Below are 12,446 nucleotides of genomic sequence, written 5' to 3'. Positions count from 1 at the left end.
GTTACACTCTGTAGTCATCATGACTCCTTCTCTCTACCCCAGGAAGTACCTGTATATCCAACCCTGCATGTTGAGGTGTACTATGAAGCATTGTGTCCCGATAGTCGGTACTTCATCATGAAGCAACTCACCCCAGCGTATGAGAAGCTTCACAAGATCATGCACATTGCCCTGGTTCCCTATGGCAAGGCAAGGGTAAGTCAGGTTACACCGTAGTTTCACATAGTGTGTGGATCCTAAACCTGTATTGTATTATGCAGTCTGCTACCTCTCTCTCTCTTCATACACACACACATACACACACTCTCTTCCAATTCTAGGGATTAGCAACGGTACATTTTATGTTGTAATTATAGACAGGTACTCAGTAAATTAATTTAATTAACAAAGAACCTAACCTCACCTCTCCATTTCTTTGAATTTTTGTGGAAATATTTGATCCAGTTATTATTCCACATACAGTAGTAATATTTTCAGGGAATGCTTTTTTATTTATTTTTTTTTTTTAACAGTACTATTACTGTACTTCTATTGGCATCCTTCAAATTAATTAATGGAAACCTTTACAGACCCAGGAGAAGGATGGGAAGTTTATCTTTGACTGCCAGCATGGACCAGTGGAGTGCAGGGCCAACATGGTTCACGCATGTGTCACGAACTTAGTTAAGGAAGAAGCCAAGCAACTAGCAATCGTCCATTGCATGATTGATAAAAATGATGCACCCATGAAGATTGGGCAGAAGGTCAGTTGGTGGTATGGCAGTGGGAAGGTTACTAAGTTGCTGGTCTTGCTGAGTTTCATATTTCTGTTGCTAGATACTATTTTGGTTTTTGCTTTCACTGTTTGCATATGTTTTTCAGAACATTTGTGTTGGAACAAGAGATTTGGAGTAAACTTTTTGTGGGATCTTGAAATTGTCTTTTTGTTTTAGTGTAGTACTGTATGAAGCAGGGTAAGGTGATCAAATAAGTTTTGGGGTTGTTAACCCTTTTAGAGTTTTTCCTTTGTTAATGTCTTTTTACTGGACTGTTTTCAAATTATATATTGCCATTTTTGGTGACATTATGAAGTATGTGAGTGTAGATATTATCAAAATGTGATTAATCCATAGTGTGCAGGAGGAGGAGGAGGAATGTTTGGAATACTGTAATTGAAAATGACGATTATTGTATGTGCTTTCATAGGCATATAAGTTTGGGTTCGTTTAACATTAATTGCTCCTTTACACTAAAAGTAATCTATAATATTGCAAATGTAAACCTTTAGTGTACAGTACTGTACATTACAGGTATAGACATTTAGCATTGATGCTATTTGTCACTGTTCTGCTCATACTTACAAGTTTATAGTGTCTTGGGTCCATCCTGTAAGTCTTACATGTCCAATACAGTGTGTAATTATCTTCACAAGGAAGACAACATTTAACCCCTTCACTATAGGATGCGTCTTAGTATTTTATTTGGCCAGCACCAGATGATTTTATTCAGCCGAGAGAACCCCATACACAAGTGGTTAAGACTATTTTTTTTAATTCAGTATTGTTTTTTCTTCCCAGTGTGTTGAAAAGTACAGTGAGAATTGGGAGGACGTTGAGTCATGTGTGCTCTCAGATAAGGGCAGCAGCATAATGAAGCACATGGGTGATATGACCAACAATCTCAAACCCCACGTGTCCTTCATCCCAACCATCACTATTGACAGGGTAGGTGATTTGTTGTGTGAGTACTGGTGCCATATAGACATACTGCGACTATTGATAGTGTGGAGAAGACATGTAATTGCCACTGATGGTACGCTATATGGCAGACCTTATTACCATTAAAAGTGTAGAGCAGACACTAATGTCATGGACGTTATAGTGTAGTCTTTAAGGCCATTGATGGTACAGGGCTAACATTAATTCTGTATAATTTTGGGTGTAGGGCTGATAGGTAAATACCAATGTTATTATAGGTCAGACAATAGTGAAATTGATGAAACAGGGCAGGTCATATTGATACCATTGATGTTATAGGTGAAATTGGGTCTTTTATGGTTGATACCAATTTTAGGAGCAGTGCAGATAGTACAGTATAGCACATGAAATATCAAACCTCTGTTACACAAGTAGGTAGTTTTGCTGACATGGCATGAATTGCCTTCACTTCCTGAACTGTTATGTTTGATACCAACCATGGCTAGGTCAACTTAGGTACCCCAGGTAGTCAATAGAAAGGGCATCTGGTTGTAAAACTTGTTTAAGATTTGCTTTTTCACAACTTGTACACCATGCCCTCAGGTAATCATGGCTAACCCACACAAATGTGGAAAATGACCTTGAAATAGTGATGATAATGTGTGAATTGGCCCCTAAATTATTAAATATATTTAATAATAGTTAAAATTTGGGAGGATAATTTGTTTGTATTCTTTCAGAGTCAGGATGATCAGAAGCACATCCTACAGGATCTTCATAAAATTTTATGCAAGAGATTTAAAGGACCAAAGCAGCCATCCTGTTAATTGTGGGTAAAGTGCAGCTTGCAAGTTCTTAGCTTTTGGGAGATGGAAGAGAAAGTTGTTGTCTTCTTTTTGGAAGCTTTTACTTTTGTTTCATTCCATAAAGTACTGTACCTGCTGTGAGCCACAGGTGATGCCAGATATCACTAACTGCAAGTTTGTATCTGAAATTTAGTATTTTTAAAAGTGATGATGAGTTAATGTGATACAAATGATGATACATGATTCTCAGGCTTTTAAAATTTATAATTTCTCTAAGATTTAAGAGTTAATAGCAACTACTTAAGCACTATTTATTTAAATAGACTTTGTATGTATTTTGATAACTTTGAGGATTTTATTGGATAATTGAATAAGAGCAAAGTGTGAAATTCTCATAGAATGAACTTCATGTATAAGAAAGAACTATACAGTAGCGTCGGGATATATAGCGAGATAGGGTCCAAGAATGTTTGCCATATACTATATCGCGATATATAATTCCTTGTAATCAATGGGGAAAATAGGGTTAGGTTCTGGAGGCCAATAAAAGTGACTAAACTTGACTGAACGAGTTTATTTCTTACTAACTAAAGCACCAATGAACACTTGACTCGGGAACACCAGACTCAGGAACACCAGACTCGGCAGCTGACGCACCATCCCTTGAACACCAGACTTGGCAGCAGACGCCACACTGCCACCCTCACTTGACAATCCCACACCTACATTAACGAACAAACCAAAAATACTAGTTACAGTATTAAATCTTTTCCATTAAGCCTTCCATTCTCTTCACTTTTTTCCACGTCACTAGCAACCCATTTACACTCACTTTTGAAGTTGGAATCTGCAGCAGAGTCAGCTGCTGACTCATCACTCGCACCGCTCGACTCACAGCTAGCCTCCTTTTGATTTCATTAAATATGTCTTCTTTGACATCTTTTTCCAGTTTATTCCTGTTTCATCACAATTTCAGATTTAGTCTGGAGTATAGCCACCTTCCTCAACCACTATTTTCCAATCTATCTTCACTTTTTCCGCTGTAGGTGTATCGGCTGAGACATGCAGCGTAATTCAGTCTCTTGATGAAGCTGTGAAACCAGCCTTGGCTAGCTGTGAATTTACATTCACTTGCTGGCTTTCCTTCTTGCTGAAGCAGACGTTTCTGTATTTCCATTGCTTCATTCTTTATCATTGGAACTGATATAGCAACTTTACTGCATTGCATGTTTTCAAGAGCTGAATCAGAAAGACTGTGCGGGCGAGCGTGAATGCGTGAGTGAGCAGCCACGGTGGCGCCTCTGATGAGCAAATAACGCATTTGTTTGCCATGGCGGTACATTTGAAATATTTCTTGTCCGATTTCCCTCATGAAATAAATAGATTTATCGCTATATAATGGAAAATGTCGATAATTTTGGTAGTCGCGATATAAAAAAATCTTTATAAAAAATCGCTATATATCCCGACCCTACTGTACATATTTGTCACAATTATGGTTTTTGTGTATGTTTGTGAACACAGTGTGGTAGTATTCATGTGTGATAGTGCATTGTATGACAGCTCAAAAGTTGAACCATTTGCTTGGCACCACAAATAAACGTACTGTACTTTTCAAATTGTCCTCCACTTTCCATACATTTTTTTTTCCTCCAGATATGCGACCTTAGCCAAGAAGGTGTAATAAGAATTTTTTCGTGAGTAATTCAAATGCTGTGTATAGCCTATTTGAATTCTCTTACTAGTCCCTTTCAAACCTTGTTGATATTTTTTGGCCCATTTTACGAACAGTTTATACAGTACGGGTACATAAATTTGTATCTTTGGGCTGGGATTATACAAGGTTTTTGACTATTCCTTGGACCAGTGCACTGAAGCAAACGGGAGGAAAACAAGTAGTTGCAGCTGATGTTTGGTAATTATGCTTGCATTTTATATTTTGAATGAAATGTGGATTTTAATAATGTTTTTGTGAAATATGACCTCAAATAGTTTTATAATCAGTGGATAGTGCAATTTGTGGATTGTTCTTCTGTATGGTGTGTACTTCTTTACACTTTCTGGTATTTAATATATATCCTCCATCATTTTACCATTTGCTGTACAGTACAGTGGGAAAGGCATGGCAGATGTAAATATCTTTTATTTCCCTTATTAGAGCACATGCCAACTGAAATTCAGAGTTGTTTAAATAGAGGACTAGTTCTTGTTAGGCTTATTATCGTGTGTTGGTAGAGCCAAAATTTTTAGTGTAAAGTATTTCAATATATTTCCAGTGTTTTGAAGCACATTTCACTGGGTGTTGCTGGATTGCCTGACTGTTGTTCACACACACATATAAGATCATAGGGTCATTACTGAAAATCTTATTGTCATATACAGTATTCAGATATTCTCCGTTTTCTAATTGTCTGTATGGGGATAGCAAAATGAATGTGTCTTAAGATGCTACATTTAAACTATAAAAAAAAATTGTACAGTATTCCTCATTATTGATAATGTATTTGTTTAATATGGTAATTCCTCTCATAATGTAAATATGAGATTTTAACACAATATTATTGTATGCTGTGTATCTACCCAACAATTTGTCTCCCATTATCCAACACGGTAACTTTTACATAGTTTCCTGTGTCAGTCTGTCTTTACACATCTCCAGATCCCTCCTTATTTACACCCCTACCTCCTCTGTTTAGTGAATAGGGGTCTTTTGTTTTTACCCTAGCACCTGGATTGGCTTCTCTGTCAACATACACTTATCCAAATTTTTTTAGCAAATTTAATCAGTTTAAGTTCCCTCCTGAGAACTAATGTTTAATGGTATGACATAGTAAGAGAATTAGCCACAACTGGACAAGCTTTCCTGTTTATCCAGCAACTTGTAATCTTCCACTTACTTCACACACACATACTGTATACTGTAGTCTTTCATTGATTTTATATCCATTATTCATGTACACTGTGCAGTAGAGTCTCACCATCTTAACTTTCCATCATGTCCATTTACAGTCTGTACAGAAGTTTGCTTGTGTTTCATCCCCATTCACATAGCTGGGTTGAACTATGCCTCAAAGTGAACTCCTTCACACTTGCAAGCTCACATCTTTACCTTTCAATAATTCTTTAAATCTCCAGCATAGCTCTATCTGGATACGTGATTCATGATTTTTGGCAACATATGTAACAGACACAGTTATTATTAACTGGTTTGAAGACAGGGAATATTTTTTCAGAAGGTAGAATGAAAAAAGATGATTTTAAAAGGAAGTTGAAAATGATTGTCTCTCATCATCATGTTTGCTAATATAATGATAGATACTTTATGCAGCTGTGTGTAATGAACATGGTAATGATTCATATTTAATATTATGTGGATTAACAATGATCCATGCTCATGATTGTGTAGATCATTGATGATTCTTCAAATTAATGTTATGCTAGTCTTTATCTCTGGTGCTTTACTCTCGTGGGGAGCTTCCATCTGAAAGGATTTCTTGCCAGAAGAGCCTCAAAGTAACTCAATCAGTATATTTCTTTTGCCCTCTTTACTCCTTCCATTGTTCTCTCCTTGAAGCACTGCCCTAATTCTCCTTTTCATAATGTAGGTTTTCTTCCTTTTCCCTTCATACTTGGTACCATTATTCCTTCTTTACGCCCTATTCTCAAGCATGTTCCTCACGTGTGCCTACTACTTCAGAATGCGTCTCACAGTCCACTACTTTCACACTTTCGGCCATTCTGAACCTCTAATACTTTTCTTGTCATGCCAAACATTCTGTTAACACTAGATGTAGCCCTCAGGTAATTTTATTCTGCTGCTTGTCCCTGTCTCTACCAGTTGGCCAGTTAAGAATGACTAAACCGTATCTTACACTCTTTCCCCAAGTGACATTTCCCATATTTACCGTCACCCTCTTGTAGTGTATTATCCTCCACTTGGTTGTACTTGAACCCCTTGTATATAGTACAGTAACAGTATCATTCTCAAATATTAGACATTTTTTTGACTTCCTCCTCCAATAATTTATTCATTACATATTTATATATTTTTGTTTCCTTTACCTCCATAAATCCTCTTTACCTCCCACAGTGCTTCCTAGTCCATCATATCATATACTGTACCTTCTCCAAAAGTATATATACAGTAAATGTTACATAGTTCTAATTTTTTCTTGTGTACTGTACTACTGTATTTCTTTGCGAGATGTTTTGCTGTAAATATTTTATGTAAACATCTTTCTTCTCTGATTCCTTCTTGTTCCTCAGATTGAGTGTGTTATCTAGTATGCATAATTGGTATTTGTTATTTATTTCTTGCCAGATTAAATTATTTAATGATCACCCTACCTTATGGATCTCATAGAATTTTAGTCCCTGGGTCTTACCATGGTTTAAATGTATTTGATGTTACTGGTGTATTTTTTCCAGAGCTTAGCATTACTACTTCATCATGTACAGTATCAAGTTTTTTTCTATGTCTGAGTATGTAAGAGCATAAGACAAACAGTTTTGTCCATAGCAATAATACAAACAGGAACTGAAGCATATTTCAAGACATTACAACCACATCTTGATGGAATATTTATATATCGCATAATAAATTTATGAGCTAGATGTGAAGTTGAAGCTAATTTATAGCCTTTACTAAGTATGGAGATGGAAGTGAAATTAACTTTGAGTAAAATAAAAAGAAAGAGATAAGAATGTAGGTAAGCAGGTAAAGTGGACGACGAGAGTGAAGAGCATAGGTGTTACAGTAGGTAGTACAGTAGTGATGTATAAACAGATGTCATTAATTACAGTGTGAAGGAGACTAAATTCCAAATGACATTAAAGATGACAGATTAATCGTTTTTGCTTGTGTATATTTGATAAGATGTATAATATGGAATAATATTCTTAGGTACTGTCTGTACAAAGACGTGTGATACTTTCCTTTTCTCTGGTATACTAGTTTGATGAACAAGAGAGCTAAAGAACACTAATATTGCTCCCTTGTATGTGGTCTTCATATCAAAATCCATAGGGGCTATGTAGCGGCACATTTATCCAGGATTTGCACAGTATTTTTAAACTTTATCTTCCTCACAGTAAATATAATTTCAGTGAACTTTAGAGGGAGGAATCCCTTAAGGTCTGTTGTAGAGTTGTCGGTTCTTATGCAAGTAATCATTCAGTATAGTTACCATGGAGGGCATCTTGAAAAGGTCCTAATTGCTGCATCTACACTGTTGGCCTGATTCAGTAATTGTGAAATGTTACTGGAAGGTTCTGAAGGTTAACATAAAGCACAATTCATATACATTAATGTTGTCCTCCCAGTACAGGACCAGTAGAGCATCAGTCCTAACCTGAAACACTTGATTCTTTAAAGGATGTAGACTAATAATTTGCATTAAAAGTGACACCCTGAGTCCACACACCCAGATACCTATCTTCCTTCCTTGAGCTAGGAGTGGAATTATTAGGGGAGATTATATTCTGAGCTTGTTATTGGGGGGGGGGGGATGACACATACTCTTCATCTTCATACATGCTGTAAATATATTGAATCACTCATATTGATTTGAAGAAATTCATATCTTTATGTTAGCTATTTTTAGTTTGAGTAATTCTCAGAGATTATTAGTTAATATAATGAGGGTGTTGTGATATTTAATAATTAATGAACAAAATTATAATGCAAGTCTAGCAGTAATTTCTTGTGTGTACAGCAATTATGTATGACAGAATCATAACCCACAGCAGTTGTTGATGAAAGAGTATTATGCTGTTCTAGTAACTCTTTCGTTTTTATTAATAACATGCTGCATGATACACACAAGTGTTATGAATGCTGAAAACTGTGTACGTGTGTCCAAGTGAACATTTTTGTTATCTGGGTCTTGCAACTTGTCAGTATAAGCATTTTTGTGTAGAAATTTACAGTGTTGATTGTTAATGCTTTATTTTGGATCTGTTGCTTGTTTTTGTTTGTTGTATGAGGCAGCTTGAGTAGCCAAACTTTTTGTTTACTTGATCAGTGCCATTTTGAAAGTATCGATTACTCATTGCATATTTAGGTATATAATGTCAGTGTTACATTGCATGAAGAATGGCTCTTCTATATTTACTCACTAACTTAGAGAATTCTCATTGAAATGAATAATCCAAGTACATGTACTGTACATTGCATTACATCAAAGTTATCTACTTATTAATTTTATTTTAAAACACTTATGTCTGGCTAAATTTGGTACATAGTGTTGAGTTAACTTAGTTTGGACATTAAATTTCTTATTTTCTCAATGCTAGTTTATTTATACTACTTAAATGTTAAAAAGTTTAGTACTGTACATTTTAAGTTTTATCACATTTTTTTTATTAATTAATTTTGTAAAATAATTTTCTTAAGGTGGGTTCAGTTGCTAGTACTGTATTTATAGTAAACTGGAAATTAAAGGTGTTATCTGCATGTAAAAAAATTTAGATTTGAAGAAAAGGATCAAGACTGTTTAAACAATGTAATTAAAAGCAGGTTAGAGGAACATGCACTTCAGGAGTATCTTGGGAGATTTTAAATGCATTAAGTAAGGTCACTGCTCATTTAAAGTATACTGTAGTTACATGATACTGTACATACTGTATTCTATGAAGTATGAATCTCAGCAAGGCTTTGTCAATTTTTGGGGCTCTACTTTTATCCTAAGATCTTTACAGCTTGTACACAGATGTAATATTGAAGGTTATCTGTACTGTCCCCCTTCTTACACTTGAGTGGCATTGATCAGATAAGAAGAGTTAGTTTAGAACCACAGCCTGACAGGGAGACTAGGTCAGAGCACACCAAATATGTTTGGCCATGGGTCTCCTGGTTTAGATGTCCCAAGTGTTTCCAATACTTAATGGTATTAACATGGTACAGTAATTGTAAGTAATTGTCAGCTTCATTGATCTTTGTCTAGCATGACTAAAGTGCAGTTCATAACCACAAGAAAATACTTGGCAGGTTTTCAGGAAAGTTTTGTCTCACTGCATGTATAGAGGGAATTCTGATACAGTACCGACGTTAGTGATTGCACTGTCTACTGACAAAATTTTCGTTTGTAATTCCCTTTAAAATGGGTGGCATGCTTAAAAGTGAGAGTTTTGTGGTTCCAAGAAGAAAAAGAGACACCCATTGTAGATTTTCTATGTATTATCTTTGCATTTTCGACTTACGACCTGGATTTGGGTCCCTAACCCTGTCATAAGTCGAGCTGCTGTATTTGAAAATGGAATGTACAGTACAGTATTGTATTGATATATCCCATGCAAGTAAAACCCCATTCTTTTTCACTTTGCAAAGAATGTTTAAACTTCAAGTTCATTTCACATGCAGGTTTTGCATTAGATAAATCTATTTGTATATGCTGCATGCAGGTAGTTGTTGCTGGCAGCATAAAAAACTGACATTTGTGTAGAGTATAACTACGCAATTTATTAAAAACAATAATTGTACAGAATTGTAATGTCTTCTGATCCAAAATTGCTCTGGCATGCACATTAATTATTATGACTAAGCATTTGGTTACATATTATGTATATGATTCTGTATTACTGTACTGCAATATAAATACAGTATGTATACTGTTTATCTGTGTGTGTGTATTAATTCCCAGTCAGTAACATGAGTTTGTGAATCACTGGGAATCTGAGGATTGGTTGCAATCTTTGTAATACCTGTACAATGCAAATTAAGGGCAGGGGAAACAGGATAACTGCTTAGGGCTCCAAGATTTTAAAAATAAAAATGAATTAGATAAAGATATACGGTAGTAAAACAAGTACAGGTAACTTTTTTTTTTTTTTTTTTTTACCTGCTGGTTAAAACTTTATCAAATCTGAAGGAATTGCATGATGACCTTTTGGGAATGTTGTTTTATTGGCAACATTACTACAGGAGCTCCCAGATTGTATTGAGCAAGCAGGTAATGCAGGCAGCTATGTCTCAGTTTCTCCAGACAACCTTATGTTTAATAGAAATGTGTTGTGAATATTTCAGATTTTGCCAGAGCAATTTTTCTGGATTTTTTTGTAAATGGTATAGTGTCAGCTATTGAATCCATTCTTTTGTTACTACATACAGTACATGGTGTTAAAGAGTCAGGTGATGCAAGAATGCTATTGTATTGAAACTTGATTAGTTTATAATTTTTGAGAGAAGAATACCCATAATTTTATGTCCAGTCATGCCAGGCACACCTAATGAAGTTTTCACCCCGGAAAAACACCAGTGCCCTTAAAAGTTAGGAGTGTAAATATTATAGAAGCTCTAATATATATATACAGTAAATGGAATTGTGCTTAAAAACACTTGACAATAAAATGAGCTGCATCCATGTGTTATTGTTATCTTCACTAAGCTATGTACTGTAAAATGCAGCTTTTTATGTTCTAATTGTGCTCATTATTGTGAATATCCTCTGTTGAATAATACAGTAATTTACTTATTTTTGTAAACAGCATTTCATACAATTTAATAAGGGAGTATTTGTGATATGAACTTTTGATAATATTTTATGGATTGTTAACACTCCTGAATAATGCCTACATGCTGTGGTCATTTGTGTAAGATTTATTTAGATTTTGACCAGCAGGACTGATAGTTTGATAGTTTTTGTACTACTTAATGGTTTTGATGTAGAGTAGATAATATGGTAATTGTAGGTCATGTTTATCCAGTAATGAGAAATTATAGCTAATTACAAGAGTTTGTAAGTGATGTCACGTGGCACATGTGTTTGGAATAATGTTTTTTAAAAGTTATATAAAGGATAATGTAACGTCAAGTGTACAGTATACAGGACTCTGCACTCTAGAAAGTTTTGATGATTGTCATTTTCAGAAAAGTAACAAAGATGAGATCTAGTGAATTTTTGCTGATATCACCTTATACCATACCCTAGGTGTTGAAGCTACAAGTAATGCTTTCATATATTCTTTCCATAATTGTATATCCCTGTTCATATAATTGTGAGGCAAGTACTGTAGTCATATCATAAGATAGATATGTGTACTACAGTTTTAGTGACAACATTAGTTTCATGGCTTGACAGTACAGTACCAATGAAATTATTGGAAATTTTATGTTGTTCAATTGAAAAGTAAGATATTGAACTTTACTAACGTTTTTTATGGTTCATTTGTCCAGTTGCTACTTAACCATATTGAAATTATTGTAGGTAGTGTAATGCTTTTCACAACATAAATTATCCATAAAGAAAAATTAAATTATTAACATACAGGTATCTTAAGGCAGTATTTATGTACTACTCTGGGATAAAAACATTCTCTTTACTGACTTTGATTACAAATTATGAATTTAAGTTCATTTAGGTTCTGAAGCGTGACAATGTCTCATAGTGGTAATATCAGTTGGGCTAACAGTACTTATCAGACAAAATTTGTATAAACTATAAAGCAAAGAAAATCATTTAAGTATGGTATCTTACTCACCAAATACCATACAACACACTGTACAGTACAGGAGTTGAAGGGTTTAAAGTCATAATTTGTATTCCTTCTAGAGATCACTATAGATCTTCTGTAAATGTGGACCAAAGTGAGATGTTGCCATCACTCCACTATCCTGATACAGTACAGTATTCTGTGATGATTAAGTTCCATTTGATACAATTAAATGTTTCCTGGTATAGTCCCTTTTTTTTACCCTTCATTGTATTGAAGGGTATAAAATATTTTTCACATACGTATTTTCGAGACCCGACGTTGGTGATCGCGCTGTGCACTGACAAAATTTTTGCTTGTAATTCCCTTTAAAATGGCTGGCAAGCGTAAAAGTGAGAGTTTTCGTGGTGCCGAGAAGAAAAAGAGACACCCATTTTAGAATTTCAATGTACTATTTTCGCCTTTTCGACTTACGACTAATTCGACTTATGACCTGGTCGTCAGGACGGAACCCCGTCGTAAGTTGAGGAGAGAC

The 12,446-nt window shown here is 35.1% G+C and overlaps 1 protein-coding gene across 3 annotated transcripts in view; it reads left to right on the top strand.

Moving 5' to 3' along the window:
- LOC121867909 (gamma-interferon-inducible lysosomal thiol reductase-like) overlaps window positions 1–12,156 on the top strand; it is a 28,813-nt gene extending 16,657 nt beyond the window's left edge. For all 3 annotated transcript variants that reach the window (XM_042368045.1, XM_042368044.1, XM_042368043.1), the window contains exons 2-5: window positions 43–195; window positions 570–743; window positions 1,557–1,703; window positions 2,417–12,156. In XM_042368045.1, the coding sequence (XP_042223979.1) occupies window positions 43–195; window positions 570–743; window positions 1,557–1,703; window positions 2,417–2,503 (561 nt within the window). In that variant the 3' untranslated portion in view covers window positions 2,504–12,156. The remainder of the gene's footprint in view (window positions 1–42; window positions 196–569; window positions 744–1,556; window positions 1,704–2,416) is intronic.
- The last annotated feature ends 290 nt before the right edge of the window (window positions 12,157–12,446 follow it).

The sequence above is a fragment of the Homarus americanus genome, unplaced genomic scaffold (genome assembly GCF_018991925.1).
Source record: "Homarus americanus isolate GMGI-L3 unplaced genomic scaffold, GMGI_Hamer_2.0 scaffold37032, whole genome shotgun sequence".
Classification (NCBI taxonomy): Eukaryota; Metazoa; Arthropoda; class Malacostraca; order Decapoda; family Nephropidae; genus Homarus; species Homarus americanus.
The sequence above is the reverse complement of the archived record's forward strand: the minus strand, read 5'-3'. Positions and strand labels throughout refer to the sequence as shown.